This window comes from Terrapene carolina, unplaced genomic scaffold (genome assembly GCF_002925995.2).
Source record: "Terrapene carolina triunguis isolate 2854851 unplaced genomic scaffold, T_m_triunguis-2.0 Scaffold84, whole genome shotgun sequence".
Taxonomy (NCBI): Eukaryota; Metazoa; Chordata; order Testudines; family Emydidae; genus Terrapene; species Terrapene triunguis.
Window position 1 is genome coordinate 9,080,310 of NW_020664435.1, and position 21,187 is coordinate 9,101,496.

Genomic DNA, 21,187 nt, shown 5'->3' on the forward strand with positions numbered 1-21,187 from the left:
GTGTCTGAGGACACATTAACATGTAATTGAATTATCGTTGAAAATCTTGGCCATTCCTTGTGCTAAAGAGGGGTAAACTAAATCCGATAAAACAAAAAACAACCCTGATGCCAGATAAACCTGTTCAAGGTCTAAAAAGTTTGATTCAATTGTTTCTGTTTTGGCCCTCTTTATGGGCGGCTACCAGAACTGGAATTGTCAAAATAACAAGAGAACCTGTTCCTAAGGGATTTCCAGCTTACTTTTGTTTAGCTTGGAACAATATTTCATGTTTGTTGTTTATTTGTTTGTGATAGTTGATTTATGGTGCTGGGGAAGAACAAGAAGTAGATTTAATCATTTGTGTTTTCCATTGTATCATAGTTCTTCATAATAATATAAATATTCCAAAAAATAATGCTTTAGCATCTTATGGAAAGAAGTAATTTCTAAGTTTCTACATATATATTGTTTAGAGCCATTTTAGATCCCCATAGCTTCCTATCCGGGGCTCCACTTCAGTGGGTTATTTAAGAACATATGTAACTTTGAGCACATGAGTAGCTTAGTAAAAGTAAAGTGGTCTAGTCACATGCTAAAAGTTATGCAGATGCATAAGTGCGTTGAAGCCAGATGCAACAGTATAAGCCCAAAGCACCATTTAAAAAAAATCTAGAACCAAATATATAATATTTGGGTTTTTCAACCCAGTAAAAGTGTTAAGAAAACTACTTTGGGGCTTCTGCTGATTGTTTTTCTGAAGAATATTTTAATCATCCAAGTCAGCGGGAGTCTTTACATTAATTTCAGTGGGCCCTAAAACAGTAGAAGGAGAAGAAAAAAGAGGGGAAACAGTTCTATTGTTGTGTAGAGCCGATTGGTACTAGTGACTGCAATTATGTGCATTGTGGTAGTGCCTAGAAACCCCAGTTAAGGACTGGGAAATTGTTAGGTACTGTACACACACACACACACACACACACACACAATGTGAATGTGGTCTCTGCCACAAAGAACTGATAACCTAAGTATATGATGAGAGGCAATGGGATGATACAACAAATAGGGAGAACATATAGTACAGTGATATCCAAAATGTGCTTTATGACATTAGCCTGTCCTCTGGCAATCCTGTGCATGTAGTAATACTGCCCTCTACTGAGAGGAATGTCAAACCTCTTCACGTGCTTATGGCTTACTACATAATGGCTGCAGTCTGCAGAAGGCATAAGAAATGCCCTAATACTGCCACATAAGAATGGCAAAGAGAATGTGTGTTCACCATCCTGTATAAGCACACTTTGGGTGTCCTGTGGCATGAGGCGCATCTAAGTGCACAGTTACATATGCGTATGTGCGCACGTTGGCTGTGAACACCCATCACAGAGTATATGATTGCACCTAAAAATGACCTAGTGCTAAAAAGACTTCCCCTTTGTTTTATCCCCTGTCCTCATCCCGAAACTAGCTGAAGGAAGGGCATTGGGAATAAACACTAAGAATTGGAAATATTAGTACCTAAGCTAAATTGTGACTTATTTGGCATCACAGAGACTTAATGGGAGTCCTTCTTTTGACTTTATTGGGGTGTGATCCAGACCCTGTATATTTACTTCTCCTTTAAAGTGCCGCTCCTCCAAAATCAAGTGTATGGGGAAGAGGAAAAGAAGTAAAAAGTTTGTGAGGAAGAAGGAGAGATTTCAAAGCAGAGTGAGAGAAAATGGGTTTGTGGTTGAAACAGAGGACTGGGAGACAGAAGATATAGGTACTTGTTCCATATATATTGTGGCCTTGGACACATTTCAGCTCTGGCCTAATTTATCAAAAATGACTAATGGTGTTGGGAACCTTAGAATTGAGTGTCCAACTTGAAACACATTGGAGGAGGCTGATTTTCAGTGAATGCTGAGCACCCACCCCGTGAAAACCCTCTGAAAACCATTTAAGCACCCAAAATCATTAGCTACTCTTGTAAATGTGAGCCCATCCATGCCTAAGCTTCCTCATCTTTAAAGTAGGATGATAATCTATACCTATCTGTATCTCACAGGTTGCCCTGAAACTTAACTCATTGATATTTGTATGACATTTTGACACCGTCTGATGGCAAGCATGGTAGAAATGCAAAATATTACTATTTATTATGAAGAGGATGAGGGTTTTAAAAAAAATCAATTGGTACTCAGCTGGGTGGAAGGCATGGCTGTGGAATGGTGATCTGATTGTTGCAGCCACTTGATACTTTGAACTTGTGTATTCATTAGGAGATGATTACATGGCTGAAAGCCTCTTTTGTCGCTATCTTCCAGGACAGTGTGTAAACGTGAATGTTTGAAGAGATACGTTTAGTTATTCATAACAATGCTGCATTTTGAGGAGCTGAAAATGAGGACAACTTTTAAATGGCTGGACTTGTATCTCTACTTTTTTATTCTGATTCACATACCTTTATTGGTTATGCTGTATGAGAGCGAGAACAGAGTGAAAGTGAAGAAACCAACTGCATAGTATGTTAGACTCCCAAAATGCCCTTTTAATTCCTCAATTTTTTAGGACCAGAAGCTGAATTATGTCTGAATACCTGTCACTATCCAAAGAGGGGGAAAATCCTAACATAGGAAATTAGCTGTAGGCTTTATTGGATGCAATCTCGTCGGCTGAGTAGTTTCTCTAACATTGGGTGAGGCCAAATTTAGAGGGGTAAGGTATAAAAACCATTTGTATTGCTACTATATTATGTCCACTGGGGAAAGCGTGCAGCAAAAGAACCATTTATAAAGGACAATGTGGTGTAAGTGGAGAATGCCAATTTGAGTCTACCACTGACATTAATAAAAAGCAGTAATTACACTCACTAATATCCTCTTCTAGTGAACAAATTGTAAAAAGACCAAAAGCTATTATAGAAGCAACATGAAGAATTTGCAGTTTGTGGCTGTATTGTTCCTGTTACCTTATGATTGTTTTCCTCAAATGTCCATCTGTGCTGTCTCTTATGAGCAAAGACTGCAGCCTTCATTTAGCCCAGGCCTAACAGCTGGGCAGCTACACCACTTGCAATGCTTCTACCTGCCTTCAGCAAGAGGACAGAACCTTTCTCACGGACATTAATAATCAGTACCGTTCCCCAAAATTAACCACGTCAGTCACTTGATTTTCCAAATCAAATAGGTGTTTAATGTCAACCGGCTTACAAGGGAAAGCATGCCAGAAAACCAAAACAAGTCAAACATTAAATGCTTCATTCAAGATCCTCAGAAGCGCTGCTAAAGCTATTTTGTAAACTTAGCTGCATAGGAAAAAGACAGAAAGCATAAACTGCTGCTATGAAGATGATTTTCCTTTAGACTCAGCTGCTCTCTTTCTCTGTCAAAGCTATCTGTGAGCTGTCATTTCTTTCTCAAGGTCCAGTCCCCATCTGATCTTTGAGTTGATTGAATGAAATAATATGATTTTGCTTTTTCTTAATTATAAGGGGAGTTGGTAGCACCCTCTATATTTAGGTTCTCTAACATTTACTCAAATAAAAAATTGTTGTGACCTTTTTTGAGGTGGTCTAATACTTTAATTGTTTGCAGCAGGCCTTTGTTATAATTGGCATGGAGCTAAGTGCCATGTAAAATATATGTACACACACCATTCTGCTTTTGCTGAGATAGAAACTGTTAAAAATCATTATTTCCCTTCTCTTATCTTAATGCCACAAGAAAATGTTGTCAGCTGCCAATATAATAATTGACCACATGAACATTCTAAGATGAACCACTACCACCACACCTGTAGCAGCCTCTCTGCTGGGAACACGTGGGAGCTGCCAGAGCAGTTCTGGTCAGGAGTGGGAGACAAGACGCAGCATGTGGCCCACATCCCCACCTGGGGGCAGCACAGGGTCAGGAATTTCTCCAGTTCCCAGGGTCTGGAAAGAGGGAGACAGGTTATGTTACAGTCACCCCGCCATACCACACCTAGACCTAGTGGCCCATTCTTGTAGTTAACCTGGTAACTGAATTGCTAGCAGGGTGTGCAGACATGGTAAAGGTTCTGGGTTTGAAGCCTGATTATGATGTACAGTAAGGGGGATTATGACGGTTGTGTATAATAAAATTTGTTGTGAGTTATTTTTTTATAAAAACGCTTAGAAATTGCTAATAAAAACATTGTTGAAAGAAAGTTATTTAGGTTTAAGGTCAAGCACTTGAAAATTAGGAAATGCCAGTTTTTGGTTGCCTGCACAACTCTAATTTGCCTCCACCCCCCGTCCACCTTGTGCAGATGAGGACCTCTGCCTCATTCAGGGCACAGGATAGATGCACTGTGCCAGATGGGAGGGTAGGGAGAAAAAAGTGGGGGATTAAGGTTGCATGAGAAACTGTAAAATTGGTATTTCCTAGCTTTTAAATGCTTGACTTTACACCCTACATTTTTTTCTTTTGACATTTTTTGTTTATATTTATAAATATTGATTGATCATTTTATCAGGAACATAGTAAATTGTTTATTAATTGTGTCCATATCAATCATGGTTTTTGAAACTAGGATTGTAGTAACTGAGGTTAATATTTGCAGAAGTCATTAGTGATTTTGGAAAAAACAACGAGGAGTCCTTGTAGCACCTTAGAGACTAACAAATTTATTTTGGCATAAGCTTTCATAGGCTATAACCCACTAGTAATTTTGGGTATCTCAAATCCAGCTAACGCACCTGAAAGGGGTCTAGATTTTCAGAGGGCAATTCCTTAGCATTAGCTGAGAACCAGGCCCATTTAAGGCATCTCAAGTTGGGCATCTTAAAATATGAGGTACCTAAAATCACGTCACTTTTGAAAATCTTGGGCCGGAGCCTGTTTGAGATGTAAGAGCACACAGCAGAGATTTTCATATTAACTGCACAGATATTAATAGCAAAAGCTTTCCTCACAAGCTATCTGCAAAGTCACTTAGGCCTGGTCTACACTGGGGGAGGGAGGGATCGATCTAAGTTATGCAACTTCAGCTACGTGAATAATGTAGATGAAGTCGATGTACTTAGATCGATTTACTGTGCTGTCTTCACCACAGTGAGTCGACTGCTGCTGCTCCCCCGTCGATTCTGCCTGCGCCTCTCGTGGCAGTGGAGTACAGGAGTCGACGGGAGAGTGCTCAGGGATCGATTTATCGCGTCTAGACTAGACGTGATAAATCGACCCCCGCTGGATCGATTGCTACCCGCCGATCCGGCAGGTAGTGTAGACATACCCTTAGTCTCTTTCTTCACCAGTACCACGAGTGAGATAAAAGTCAATTTTCAGAACTTTCTAAATGGAGTACCAAAAATATGTACAGCTATTAGGTGGAGACAAGTGTGCCAATGGAAAGGCTCCTTATCAAACTGTGGAGATGGGTTAACAATCCAACAGGGACTCAGAGTTGTTGGGAAGTGAAAGTAATGACACATTGAGTATTTACAGTAAAAATAGGATATTACCTCTTCCCCTCCTGCCCCAACTATTCTCTGTGTAATTTACCTACCAAATATCTGGGAGTCTTCCATGTATAATTTCAAACACCTATGTGCCAATGGACAACTGTAAGTATGTCACTCTGGATCAATCTGCTATATGTTTTACTTAGAGTGCTCTCCAAGACAAATGTATGAAAGAATGCACATATTCTTCTCAATGCTCTCTATCACCTCTTCTTTCTATAAAGAAAATGATCCTGTTAAAACAGATGCTTATGTAGCTTCTGACCGTTCTCATGATAGAAACAACATTAGTTTGTTGCCAAAAACAGATTTACTAGCCTGATGCTGTCCTGTATAGGAAGTCAGTTTTTGTAGAGGGAATAACTTTAATTATTCCTGGACCAAGTACAGGGGGAATACCATGTGGTATTGCACTTAAGAGGGTTGTCAGAAGTTAGTTCTCTGAGATTCTAGGTTCTGCTTGTAGTTAGTTGAATCTATTTTTAAATTCTAGGATTATAAGTCTGTTGTAGAACTCAGTGTTCATACATGGGGTGTAGAAGAGGACATTGTGAAACTCTAGACTTGGTTAAAAATGGAAAAAAGGCATAAACTCCCTTCTTAAAATATGGAGAGAGCTTTTGCAAATTGAAATTCAGTTCACTCATTCTTTCCTCTCTTATTTCACTTTTGATTAATGAAAGCAATTTCTTTTCTCTTTTCTGTCATTGATGAATACTTCTCCGGACTTTTGGAGTATTATGGGGTTTCTCCCCCCCCTTTTTCTTGTCCTTGCAAGATTGAAATAGACAATATAGAGGATTCCTCCTCTGGTGCCTTCCCATCACATCCAGGTGTTTTTTCCTTTTTAAATGGGTCTACCTCATTGTAGTGCTATTCAATCCCTGCTACCCAGCTCTGAGATTCCCACATTTAAAAATGTCTCTAATGTCAAGTTTTCAGTGGTTGTGTTTGTTTATTTTATTGAGAATTAGTTTTGAAATCACTAATGCCTTATGGCCCAGTTTGGGGCCCATTTTTTGTTCCTACACAAGGTGTATAATGTGTCCCTTATACACCCCTGTGCCATCTTTCTGCTTTGCAGGTATCAGTGTAAGGTGAGTGAAAGTAGCTTCTGCTTGCTTGCCCATGGATGGGCAGAGTGTGGGCAGATCCCTTGCTCTGCCATCATCCCCAGTGAACCAGCCAGTTCAGCTGTGCCAGTGTGTGCTGAGGGACAGACACTGAGCCAGGTATAGGGCTGGTACAGGTACTTATCCCCATAGCTGGAGAAAGCTGGGAGGCACATTTTGACTGAGTCAGATTCTTCTTCCTGACCTGCTCATGGGGCACAGAACTGTGCACTGTCCCATTCAAGAGGTTTGTGGCAAAGCCATAGTTCAGCACTGTATGGGAAAGTAGTCTTTTTAAGCCAGTCCTTTCAGCAGTATATCGACAATAGTATATCCACCTTTTGCTGTTAGTTGAGATTTAACTTCCTACTTTCTCCTTATTATTTCATTGGACTTCCCAAATGAACTCTCTATTCTTTGCCCTTGAGAAATTGCTCTGCTAAATTCAGTAGTGACATGCATCAGACTATTCTAAATATACCGGTACTTAGGTGGGAGGGCTTTCCCTACTTACCGCTGCTCCAATTGTTTCCTCACTTCAAAATCCCACCCTCTGTAGTGCAGCACAGAAAACTGCTGCCAGTGTACTCCATGCTTTCTCCCATTGTCCCACCTACCCACCTCCAGCTGCTGTCTCAACTTCCCTCTGCACTGGACAGTACACTGCCTAAGGGACAGTGCAGGATGTGCCCTCACTTCACACCAGGGAACTCTTGGAAGGAATGGAATTCTGGGTAGGATTTTGCCTCTTGAATTACAATCCTTCTTTGAGCCCTCCCTGGGATAGTGTGACTCTGTACTGTCCTCAGTCTGGGTCTGTATGTAATTCATACAATCTGGCCTCCGTGTGTAGGTATGAATCTATGGAAACAAATGGCTTTAACAGTCCAAACCCTTTAATGTGCTGTTCCCTCTGAAAATCAATCATCGTGCAATTTCAATTCATTTATAGTGGAAGATATATGAGATATATAAATGAGCAGGGAGTTGGACTAGATGACCTCCGGAGCTCCATTCCAATCCTGATATTCTATGATTCTATGATTCTAAGATAAATGTACAATGATGCTTGTTTTTCTTTTGATTTAAAAGTATGGAAATGTATCTAGAAAATACATGCAGCTATTAGGCTCATGGCAGTTTGCTGATGTGGCCCTTGGTGTTGTGAAGCTTGGGCATCCTAGATACAGGGTAATGTAACATTCACATAAATTTGATGGTTTTGTGCCTTCTCTTCAAAGCTATGTTTTACATGATTAATCTTACACTGCAGTCTCCAAAATAGCAATGTAGCTACAGAAATTAAACCTTATACTTAACCTTATGCTTAACCTTGAAGTCAGAGTCAGAGTCCAAATGTTATTTTAGCAGGTCAGCCAAAACTACAATCACAAAATCCTCTCTACGCTTGATTGTAAACTCCACCCTTTAAGCTAACTCTTTGTCCTTTGTCCTGGTTTTAAATTGAATTTTTCACTACAGAAGTCTCATTAATTAAATGGCAACAGTAGCTTCAGCTAGCAACACTTTTTTTCCCTAAAGCTCCTTGAGCAGAGACCCTTTCATTCATAGTTTCTGAAAGCAGATTTTCTTCTGCCTCACAGATGAGAAATCTGTGTGATAGGCCTGAAAGGACAGCTCCCAAATCTACTCACAACCAGGAATTACTTAAAATATCTTGAGAATAAATTGATTCTCCTCCCCCATCTCTCTCCTTCTTCCTCTCCTTTTCCTTTTGTCTGTTTTGTAAGCAACATTTATCAGAAAGTTCCAAAATTCAGACAGTGTCTCACACTTTCCTCTCTTGCTCCTTGCCCTATGCCTTTTTACCCCCACCTGTTGTGGTTACTGCCAGCTCCATTCAATAAACCTCGGCAGGAATGTAGTCCTCCCTTTTTTGTGGTTAATCCTTCTCAAGATTGGTGACCTATGCATTAAACTGAAGGGACTGATGGTAAAAATGTAATATAGATTTTATTCAAAATCTAGTCCAACCCCCTGCTCAAAGCAGGACCAATCCCCAGACAGATTTTTACCCCAGTTCCCTAAATGGCCCCCTCAAGAATTGAACTCACAATCCTGGGTTTAGCATGCCAATGCTCAAACCACTGAGCTATCCCTCCCCCCTATTTAAAATTGAGAATCTTTCCATTGACTCTACTGGGCATTGGCTCAAGCTTTAACTTGCTAGACCATCATACAATATCAGGGTTGGAAGGGACCTCAGAAGATCATCTAGTCCAACCCCCTGCTTAAGTCTCAACAGTGTTCCTTCCATCTGTCTAGGGAGTAGTGTTCAGGGGTTCCAACAAAAGCCACACCTTATTCACCTCAGGCTGAAGGATGGTAGCCACGATGCAGGCCTCAACAAAGGGAAGAAAACAAGTGTAGGCATAATGGAGCTTTATCAGGGCTTCAGTGAAGTGGGGAGAATGCCCAGTGATTAAAAGTGAAGCCAGAAGAATCACCTCAGTAGTGATCTTCAAATGCTGTGCTGGTTTCAATAGAAATAGTTCCGTTTTTTGTCCAGAGTGCTGACCTCTTACATTATGGCAGATTCAATAGCCTCCATCATGTACAATATCACTTTAATGTTTTTAAATATCATATAAGTCAATAGTTGGTGATACTTAACAGAAGTACATGCCTAATTCTTCTCAGAAAAATGCCTAACTTCTCAGAAAAATTATTCTTTACTTGAAGAGTGAGTGTATTTGTCAAGGGGCGGTTAGACTGCATTCTTCATACGTAGGAAAGTGAGTGAATCCCTGCTTTAAGTGCAAAACGCATCTCAGCCCTAATTGTGAAACAGCAACTAGAGATTCTATAACATTTGTGACATACAGGGTACAGACCTGACTAAAGAGGAGCTGTGTCACCCCTACCCTGCAACCTGGGCTGCCCTTTACAATGTGTTGCTGCTCAGTCTTCAACACATAAGTCACTCCCATCTATGTTTCTGTGTGTGCTGCAGCTAGCCAGCAACACCTGGGCTTTTACCAGCTATAAAAATTACCACAGGGTGACCCCCAATACACTACCAGTCCCACTCCCTCAGAAATGTATGTCTTGTACTGCCCAGCCCTCTCCTGGACAGTATGACTATATTAAGTCCATTATTCCTTTAAGGGAATAATATGCACACAACTTGTTACCCCAAATGGAGTTACCCAGGCACTTCAACTTAAAAACACTGGATTTGGTAAAACAAAAAATACATTTATTAATTACAAAGAGAGATATTTAAAGTGAGTACAAGTAATGAGGCATAAAAGTCATAAAGGGTTACAAGAAAAATAAAGATAAAACACTGATGCTTAACTTAACCAACTCTATTAGATTCAAAGCAAAGTTTTCTCACCACATTCTGTCAGCAGTCTTACTGACCAAACTCTTCAGGTCAGGACCCCTCCTCCAGAGTCCAACGACTGCTTCCTTTGTCTCTTCAGGTGCAGTAAAAGCAATAGGCAGGGAGAGAGGTGGGGGAATCCTTTGGGGTGTTTGTCCCTCCATTTTATATTTTCAGTCCCTGTGTTGAAAAACATTTCCAGCCAAAGAAGGATATTCGCTGCTGGGTTTTTTCCACCTGTTTGAACTTTCTTTATTTCCCTTCCTGATTGATGATTCTCTTTACTGTTTAAATGCAAATTAAGCAGAGCACACATTCCTTTGTTTAGGACAGTCCTGATTTCTGCCTGGACAGGACTGGGTTGAAACATGTTAATAACATCATATAGGGGAATCTTATAACTTCACATACAATGTTGCCATACATGTTTTACCAGGACAATATTGACCAGCAAATTATGAGTTTTCAAATGATGCCTCTCAAGGCATACTTTGTAGAAAGATTATTACAATAGTGTGTAGGGTGTGAACACGGGTGTATTCTGTCACAACACTATACTACAAGACTGTGGGTGTGGTTGTGTGTAAGCATTTGGGGCCAAAATGTTCAAACTTGGGTGCAAAAATTAGGCCTCTAAATCCATTTTTAGTCATAGGGACAAATATCCTGATTTTCAGAGATGGTGATGATCACCCACAGCTCCCAACAAGTTCGAGTTGAAAGAAATGGGAGCTGCAGGGGTCAGCAACTTTGAAAACCGGACTATTTATTGAACGCCCTGATCCAGTGAAGCACATACTTAACTTTAAGCTTGTGAGTAGTTTCAGTGAAGTCACCCAAGTTTGAAAATGTTAGCCTACTTATGTTTGTGAGAAGGCAGTTTTGTTTTAATATACTTTTCTGTTGCATTAATAGATGCAAATAGTATCTCATAAATGAATATAACTACTAGAGAGTACACTAAGAATGGGATTTTCAAAGCAACCAAGTTAAGTCCCATTGAATTTCACTGGGGTCTGGACAACGAACTCCCCAGTCTCCTCTTGAAATCCTGGTCTCAAGCACCATAAGCAGTCTGCTACAAGACGAGTTTCAGATAAAATGAAACCAGCGATGGAATCAATAACTTCTGAAGTAGCGGAATGTAAGCACTGTAATACTTCTAGTTATTATGATGCACTAAATTAATGAATATAGAATTACTTTTAGCTTTAAAATATTTTTATGTACAGTATATTGGGCCAAATCCTCAACCCATTGAAATCAATGGCAAAATTTCCACTGACTTAAATGGGAGCTTGTTTTGGTTTATATGAACACATTAAATTGGATATTTAACATCCATGCCGTCTGAGACTGTGGGAGAAAAATTAAGCTCATTAACAGTTATGATTTGTTTTAAACCAAAGAACACCTTCCTCGGGGGTGTGGGTGTGGGAGTGTACGTACAGTTTAAGAATGAAAGACTCTTAGGTTTAGTAGTAAGAACTGATGGGTGAGAATCACATTCCCAGAGAGCAGGGGGGGAAATGAACTAACTATAATTTCTGTGTCCTTAATCTAAAGAAAATTCATGAGGTGCTTATTTGGGATATAAAATTAATCCTGCTTACTTAAAAGGATCTTAATAACTCACTTGTGGTTTCTCACTTGAATTATGAGGTCTGTGCCTTATGGAATAAATTCATACTCACAGATGCTTTTATGTATTCTCTGGTTTTGTTTTTATTATGAAAATAAATCTTTGATTTTTCCAGTGCTCAGGTCTTGTCTTTTATAGATTTTTCTAAGTACTTACACTATTACTGTATTAACATGAGTCCATCAGTCCATTGTGAAACCTGAAGTGTTTCCTTTTATTTGCTGCTGACGTCCTATTCTGCACAATATTAGTAATCTCTTTCTATGCCAAAGCCAAACAGTGACAGTTGCAATAATGAATATTTTCTGCAGGCATTGGTATGAAAATAGCACAGCGCTGCAAGCCAGCGTCACCAGAAACAATTCTTTCACGTTTGCACTTTGAATGAATTTCAGGCTTGATTTTAGGTTATATATTATTGAAATAGCTCTTAAAGGGTTGTCATAATACATTGTTAATAGATGCTGATTCGGTCTTCAAGCAATTGTCAATTAAAATGACTGATTGCTGGTGTTTAAAATCCTTTATACGTTTAATGCAGCTCCCTGTATTGAGGGCACCAATTTGCATGCAGAGAGCAGAAACTTAATATATTCAAAGATCTGAATATTGGTTAACTTGGAAGAATGGTGAGAAGGGGATTTTAGTTTCCTCTTTTTAAACTGATTTGACAGATTTTAGTATGTTTCTACCTTAATCCTTTACAGACAATTCTAAAGTCTACATGAGTAAAGTTGTCTTTATAGCTTTAGACTTTGCATGACTTTTGACTGTGAACTAAAGTGTACTTTGAATAGTTTTCCCTTTTATTGGTTTTCACATTATTAATAAAACTGTATAAATGGAATGTATGTGGTTATAAGAGGGCAACTTATTGAAAGGTGTATAAGTAAGATATATGGAGTGCACATTAGTGTTTGCTATCTGTCACATAACATGCTGGTGGCATTTGGCTTATTTAGTTAAATGTGTGTATAGGTTCTTGCTTTGAAGAATATATATTAAAAAGAACTCAAATAGAATAAGAATTGACAGTATTTCCTTTTTCACTTCAAGCTAATTATGTGGTGAAATGCAAATAAAAAAACATATAGGAGGTCAGATATTCACACAGAGTTAAAACTAGATATTTCACTAGGAGGGTGGTGAAGCACTGCAATGAGTTACCTGGGAAGGTGGTGGAATCTCCATCCTTAGAGGTTTTTAAGGCCCGGCTTGACAAAGCCCTGGCTGGGATGATTTAGTAAGGGTTAGTCCTGCTTTGAACAGGGGGTTGGACTAGATGACCTCCTGAGGTCTCTTCCAACCCTAATCTTCTATGATTCTATGATTTATGCTTTTTATCATCCATTCCCTGAAGCATTTCCCATGCACGGAATATGCCTTAAGAAATGTTGTTCTATGTAAGTTTTGTTTTTTCTCCTACTATATCAGGGGTAGGCAACCTATGGCACACGTGCCAAAGGCGGCACGTGAGCTGATTTTCAGTGGTACTCACACTGCCCGGGTCCTGGTCACTGGTCCGGGGGGCTCTGCATTTTAATTTAATTTTAAATGAAGCTTCTTAAACATTTTGAAAACCTTATGTACTTTACATACAATAGTTTAGTTATATGTTATAGAAAGAGACCTTCTATAAACGTTAAAATGTATTACTGGCACGCGAAACCTTAAATTAGAGTGAATAAATGAAGACTCGGCACACCACTTCTGAAAGGTTGCCGACCCCTGTACTATATGATGTATCTGACTTTTAAACCAATAAAAAGCATTGCCTAGTACTACTGTTTCACAGTTTTGGAAGGAAGAAACTAAAGTTTTAAAGTAGTGGGAAGCATTGATGAGAATAGTTTCTAATTAGAATAATTTTGCTGCAGTAGTATCAATAGAAGGAAAGACAACATCAACACTTGAAGGATGAACAGGCTGGTAAATATTCATCACCTATATCTCCCATAGATACCACCAAAATACAGCATATTATATAAGTTCTAAGCACTCCTAAGAGTCAGGATGTAATACCATTCTCAAAAGAACTGCATCCTGTAACATGTCTTACCTAGCGAGGTCACCCACATGAGTATAATTATTCAGTGGTGAAATTTAAAAAAAAAATATGGCAGCTCTCATATCAGCCAAGTGTTAAGGCATGTAGCATAATACATTGTCCCGGTCTTGGTCTAAGCAGAACATTTTTTCCCTAGATGATATTGGGTTTGGGCATCAACTTAATGTGCTTAAGGAGAAGTAAAATCCTGTGTCATAGGATATGACACCAGCTACCTTGCTTAGCACTAATATTTTTAAGCAAGTTACCAAGGCTATTTCAAAAGAAAACTATGTATTTTAGACACCCATGCATTTCCCAAGAAAAATATGAACACGGTCTTTTTTGGATCTGTCCATAAAATTGTGCTCTTCCAGGTGCTCTTTTCCAATCCCAGAAAAGCAGTACCATAATATGTCACAGATGTTTAGAGTATCCACTTTACAAACCCAAGAAGTTTTTATATTGATTTTCTGGAAATATTAACGAGAGAGCATGTATAGAGGAAATATATATATACACCCCATACATTGAGATCTCTGAGGCCAGTAGCACCTGTTTTACCTATGCAATAAGAGGCACCAAAAAAAGGTTATGAATGGAGAAAATTGTGACATGAGAAGTTGCATGCTTCACTTTCTGCTCCTTTTCTTCACTCTCATCCTTTTTCTTTTGAACAGCTCATTTCTGAGTTTTCCCATTTAATATAAGAGGGAAGTCACCCCTCCACTTCTCTCCCTGCTTGTTATCCTTTGGAATTGATGTGCACATTGCAGTGTCCTTGGTTAAAATATGAGTCTGCAGGACGGGGGAATGAGCAGACACACACATATTTTTCCAAAAAATATCATAGTTACATTCACAGCTATAATATTAAGGTTTTAAATATTTTAAACACTTTAGAGTCAGAAAATGCAAAATGTAAGGGCCTAATCCTTACAACTGTGAAAACGGAGTATTGCTTGCTGCCGGCCATAGTCCGATTGATGTCAATGTAACTACGCTCACTTAAAAAGAAAACAAAAAGCCTCCACTGGATAGTAAGGCTTCGCAGGATCTGTCTAAATTTATATTAATCTTAACATGTCACAATGCACACATAAGACCCAATTTTGCTTCCTGATATATTTGTTCAGCTTCCATTTAAGTTAATTAGAGCTGTGATTGCATTACTGAGCACAAAATTGCACCCATTGTATATTAAAGTTCACAAGTAACAGGATAATTAGTCCAACAAAATGTGCCATATAAGCAATGTAAGGTGGCAACTAGAACCTTAACATTTGCATTTCTTGATATTTCAGCTTTTAAAAATGTAACCTTACTGTTACATGAATTGAGGATTGTTTAGTTAATTTCTCTTATGTAAGAAGGAAAGGAATGGGATTGAGAGCCTGATCTCAAGACTTTCGAAGTGAATGGGAGTCTTTCTGTTGACTTCATTGACATTCATGTATATGTGTACTTCAATAGTTGCATGAGCAGCATTAAAATAGCAACTACTTCTACAGTATGTAGGTCAATATGTAGTGATAAACATAGTGAAATATATATTTACCCTGTTCCATAATTCCATAAATAGAGTAACATAGTAACAATTTGCAAAACACTTTTCTTTAAAAAAAAAGTACAATCCATTTTGATTTTTTTAACTTGATCTGAAAAGCTTCAACTTTTGTAGTTGAGCCATTTTTTTCAGTTAACTTGAATATGTGTAAAAACCTCCAAAACAAAGCTAGCACACACCACCACCACCACAACAAACATTTACAGCAGAAAAAAAGGTAACTTTCATCACCCTTTAATAGCACAAAAATGGGCAAATAGATTTTATTCAAACATTCCAAAAATATTCATCTTTACATTTGAAAACAGAAACTATAATGGAGGTCTCAATGTAACCCTATAAAAGCATCCTGTATCCATATAAAAGCAGAGATACTATGCTATGAGTAAGACTATTTTAGATTTATTTCTGGCCTGACTGAAACTATAGCCTGCTTCTGAAATTTTTACAGCCTACTGACTAGACCTAAGACGTTCAAATAACCTTTGAATACCCAGTTGGAATGCGATATACGTAACCAAAACTTTGCACCTTTCGGACCTTACCCATAATTAAACTAAAGGTATGCAAAAGAGCCAAACCGCTTGTGTCATTGTTTACAAATATGGGAACGGCTCCTGAAATGGAACTACATGTAATATGCACTATGATATAATATACTGATGTGAGATTTCTAAAAATAGCTACAGCACTCGACCCAAGGTTTAAGAATCTGAAGTGCTGTCCAAAATCTGAGAAGGACGAGGTGTGGAGCATGCTTTTAGAAGCCTTAAAAGAGCAACACTCTGATGCGGAAACTACAGAACCCGAACCACCAAAAAAGAAAATCAACTTTCTGCGGGTGGCATCTGTCTCAGATGATGAAAATCAACATGCGTCAGTCTGTACTGCTTTGGATCGTTATCAAGCAGAACCCAGCAGCAGCATGGATGCATGGCCTCTGGAATGGTGGTTGAAGCATGAAGGGACATATAAATCTTTAGTGCATCTGGCACGTAAATATTTTGCAATGCCAGTTACAACAGTGCCATGTGAATGCCTGTTCTCACTTTCAGGTGACATTGTAAACAAGAAGCAGGCAGCATTATCTCTTGCAAATTGTAACCAACCTTGGTTGTCTGAGTGACTGGCTGACCAATAAGTAGGACTGACTGGACTTGTAGGCTCTAAAGTTTTACATTGTTTTATTTTTAATGCAGTTTTTTTGTACATAATTCTACATTTGTAAGTTCAACTTTCATGATAAAGAGATTGCACTACAGGACTTGTATTAGGTGAATTGAAAAATAATTTTTTTTTGTTTTTTACAGTGCAAATATTTGTAATAAAAATAAATATAAAGTGAGCACTGTACACTTTGTGTTCTGGGTTGTAATTGAAATTAATATATTTGAAAATGTAGTAAACATCCAAAATTATTTAAAATAAATGGTATTCTATTGTTGTTTAACAGTGCGATTAATTTTTGGTACTTAGCATTTTAAAATCTTACTTCTAATATGAAGTAAAATTTGAAAACATTAAGCCACATTAACACAATGAATTAAAGAAGTAGAAGAAGGTAAGAAGAAAGGAGAAAGCTTTAAGACAAGAGGAGGCTATTTACTCTCTCCACTCCCTGTGCCTTCTCTGGGACTACGAGAGTGACTGCTCTCATTATACTGTATGATTATATCTCCTGCCTCTAAAGGCAAATTTTTGTTTCAACTCTAGTGTTGTTAAATTTGATTGTCTCCCTGCATGGACAGGTGACTTACACTTTAATCATGTTGAAACTATAAGAATAAAAATCCAAAAAGGAGAAAGGAGAGAAGATTAATAAATTCATAGAGATTACAGATGAAAATGACCGTCAAGTCCACTACATTGCTAATGCACGAGTGTCCCATACAATACATCTTTATTCAGTCTAGTTTTAAAAATCCCAAGAGATAATGCCTGTCCCTTGCAAAACTAACCCCCTGGCTCAATATCCTTACTGAGGACATTTTCTTGAAGTGTAGTCTGTTTCATTCCATGACACATGTTAATACGTCCTCCAGGGGTGAAAGTAACATAAAAGTCTTACCGGTACGGGGGCCCACTCTGGGCTCCCAGAAGGGGCAGGGCCTCAGGTGGAAAGGTCGGGGCTGGTGGTCAGCCTCCCCCAGCCAGCCCTTCCGCACTGGCCAGCCTGTGCCACCCAGGGCTCCGGTGGTGATTTAAAGGGCCTGGGGCTCCGGTCGCTGCTGCAGTAGTTGCGGCGGCGGCCGGGAGCCCCGGGCCCTTTTAAATCACTGGGCCCCGGGGCAGCTGCTCCTTTTGCCCCACCCCCACCACCTCGGTAGCCCTCGGAGTGGCAAAAGGGGCAGCAACATTAGCGCTTTAATGTCGGCTGTGTACGGGCCCGTACCGGCGGCCACTTCTTACTGGTATGCCATACTGACACACGTTCACCTCTGACATACTCACACCATCCTTAACCATTCCTCCCTTGTGTTTGTGTTTCTGTTGTTAAAATACTCATTGACCATTATCATTCAATTAGTTTTTGTGTTGCCAAGGTTGTTTTTTACATGTTTTCTCATAAATCAGTCTCTTTACCCCCATAATCATATATATTTTTTGCTCTTCTTTAAATTCACTATAATTTGTTGATGCATTTCAGGTGTGTGAGGGACCCTAAACTAAACACAGTATTTTAAGCACAGTTGCACCATGGATATATCTGGCCAGATTCTGCCATCCTTACTCATGCTGGGTAGTACCTTTATTCCAGGAGTAGTCTCAATAAAGTCAAAAGGGCTTCTAATGGAGGAAGGTGCTACCCAAAATGAGTAAATATGGCTAAGTCTGACTATTGGGCTCCAATTCAGCAACCATGCCTCTTCAGGAAAGCACTTAAGCACAAATTTAATTTTAAGCACACATTTGAGTTCTACTGACGTTAAGCACATACTGATGTGTTTTTCTGATTCAAGGCCATGGAGAGGAACTAGCGTCTCCCTGTTCCATGATCTGTTATGCAATCTACAAATGGCATTGCCTTGTTTTGCCACCATATTTTACTTCAATGTCATTTCTTGTTTGCGGTCCAGCTTGATCCTTAGGTCTTATATATTATAATAACAAGTTTGTTACCAAAGTTATACAGTATTTCATGGCTTGGATGTAATTGGAGGGCTTTTTTCATGGCAACAGTAGGATGTAATCGGGTTATATTTTAAAACCGTAAAATCACAGTCACAAAATAACTATTTCAGAATGTAAATAAAAAATCCCACCTTTTACAGTATTTTAACCCTTAGGACTGCAAATGGACTAAAGTAAACTGTGTTCTGATTGGCTGGGCTATCTCTAATGTCACAATTCTACCATCTCACTTGCTATAATAATTTGTAAATCAAAGTCTAGGTTTTTTAAACATTATCTGCCATCGTTTACTCCTGCAATTGTTTCAATAACACTCAGAATCTTATTGTAAAAAATAAATATACAGGCGGTTGTATGGACACTTTGTATATGATTTTAATAAATACATTTTTTCTTGTGATAGTCTTCAAAAATATACAAGTAAAGGAAAAATATAAATCCACACATCTCTGCATTCTGATGCCATCACAAAATACTATAATTGAGTTTTATTTCATTATTATAATGATGTCTACAGAATATATATTGATTGTATCTTTAATTTTAGTTTATTGTATTTGTAATTTAGGGAAAGGAGTCTCTAGGTGAGGATAGGTGATTCTTTATATGGGAAATTTCTAAATAATTAAAAATATATGTGTCACGTTGTGTATGATAGTTATATACACATTTTTTCTAAACAAATTGAGTGTGTTTCTACAGCTCTATGAAAAATATAAAGCCCTGTAAGTAATGACTGTTATTAATCTATTATCTTTGGCTAAGATCAAGAGTAATATCAATTTAATGTTTTGTCTTTATCTGACTCATTTCAGAACCACACATTTTTAAAAATAGTACAGAACATTAAAAGATTAAAAATCAGATAATACATAGCAGTTATGGCACTTTATCAAGCTCAAAGGACTGTGTACAAATATTAACTGCCTAATTTACTAATCAATGATATGACCTCTTTTAAGGGATTATCCTGCATTTGTAAAGGAATGGTGTCAATGGTATAATATGCCTTTTCAGTTTAAGAAATTTGTATGTCGTAAGTGTTTATATTATAAAAGGGCACAGTATCTGTGGTGTTTCAATATAGCACTGTATTTTGCAAATGTATTCTAGTAATAAGAAAAAGGTCAGATTCAGTTGATTATCAGTAGTCAAAGTTTTGCCGAAATATTACGCGTCTCTTTGTAGCTGCAATATTAACATGCCCAGTGAAAAAGGTCAGTACGTTCATTTTGTTTCCATCTCCTCCTTATTTTGACTGCAGACCTTACCACAGGGACACCAGCAATATCAACACCAACAGTGGAAATTCGGAAAAGCAGTGTTCTGACAACTGAGATCACCTCTAAAGTGGAAAAAATCCCCACCACAGCCACTAGCAGCAACACATGCCCTTCCGTGGAGACTGAGGAAGAAAAGGCAAAAAGGCTGCTTTACTGTTCACTATGCAAGGTTGCTGTCAACTCCACCTCGCAGCTGGAGGCGCACAACAGTGGTGAGATGTAGCAATTTCTTTTCTGTCTCAAGAGCTCTGCAATTATCTTCCTCTGAATAGATTAGATCTCTTGCAGCAGGGGACAAAGAGGTGGCAGAAAACTGGCAATTACATGGAATTCATTAACTATTAAAGAATAAAAATGACAAGCAAAGAGTCTTTCGTAAGGGGAAAAAAGGAAGTCTAGTGCCTGCAAGTTACCAGTTTTCTTACATTTCACTTTTCGTTGCTTCCAAACATTATGGTGCTAAGTAACAGCTTATACTCTGTTACTCTGACTGCCAGAAGCTGGAACTGGACGACAGGGCATGGATCACTTGATAATTGCCCTGTTCTGTTCATTCCCTCTGAAGCATCTAGCACTTGCCACTGTCAGAAGACAGGATACTGGGTTAGCTGGACCATTGGTCTGATCCAGTATGGCTGTTCTTACCTTTGGTGCTCAGAATTTGCATACTTTCATTTTGTCAAATAGCAAAGAGAATAGTTTGGTATAAAATATAACAAGTTATTCTGAAATAGAGGACATCAGCCAGTCAAAATACAAAGCTCAGAGATCAAATATCTTGCTGAACAATAATTTTGGGAAACCATACGGAATAAAAAAAATAATCCCTGCACTAATTGGCTGATGATGGCTACTGCTTGGCAACTAGTGACTGTTTTTCCCCTAGATGTAACACTTTCTTGCCACTGGTGTTAGTAGTGTTGGAGAGCCCTGGTGTAGACAGGCCATCATCTGTTGGTAGCATGTTAAACACCATTTCGATTCGACTTGTGAGCAGGGTTAAGGATTATGGTGTCAGCAGCCAGCATCTTGTCTATAATAGAACTCCCAACATTGCTAGGATCAGTTTTGAAAACGTTCCCTAATGTAGACAAGGCTGGAAAAATAAGACCTTAGGAGATAGCCAAGAACAGAAAGAATAGACTTGAAGAAGAGAGAGAAAGCTAAACTTAAAACCTGAAATATAACATAGTGATAGAGATTACTCAGTGTTGACCGATGAGATTATCTAACGTCTCATGAGTGATCTTAAGCTTGCTATAAGTAGAATGACACTGTAGGGGTATAGTATTGACAGGTGTGTATTTCATTCTAGTTTGGAAGTCACAGGTGGGCAAGTAGGTAAACATAACTAATGGGGTTATTAGGCTAAAGGCCTTATTGTATTAGCGTGAGAAATCCAAAAGAGATAACCTTGGCATGGTGCAATGTTCATTTAAACTGAAAAGAACATGCTAATTTATTGTTTCTGATGGTGAAAAGAAGTTTGAGTAGTTTTAAATATTATGGGCCAGATCTTTAACTACTTTAATTTGGTATGGCTCCATTGAAGTCAATGTAGTCATATCAATTCAACATCAGATCAAGATCCAGCCTTGTGTGTTTATCGCAA

The 21,187-nt window shown here is 38.5% G+C and overlaps 1 protein-coding gene across 2 annotated transcripts in view; it reads left to right on the forward strand.

The window, feature by feature from the left end:
* ZNF385D (zinc finger protein 385D) overlaps positions 1–21,187 on the forward strand; it is a 351,705-nt gene that overhangs the window by 320,673 nt on the left and 9,845 nt on the right. For both annotated transcript variants that reach the window (XM_024197375.1, XM_024197374.1), the window contains exon 5: positions 19,557–19,787. In XM_024197375.1, the coding sequence (XP_024053143.1) occupies positions 19,557–19,787 (231 nt within the window). The remainder of the gene's footprint in view (positions 1–19,556; positions 19,788–21,187) is intronic.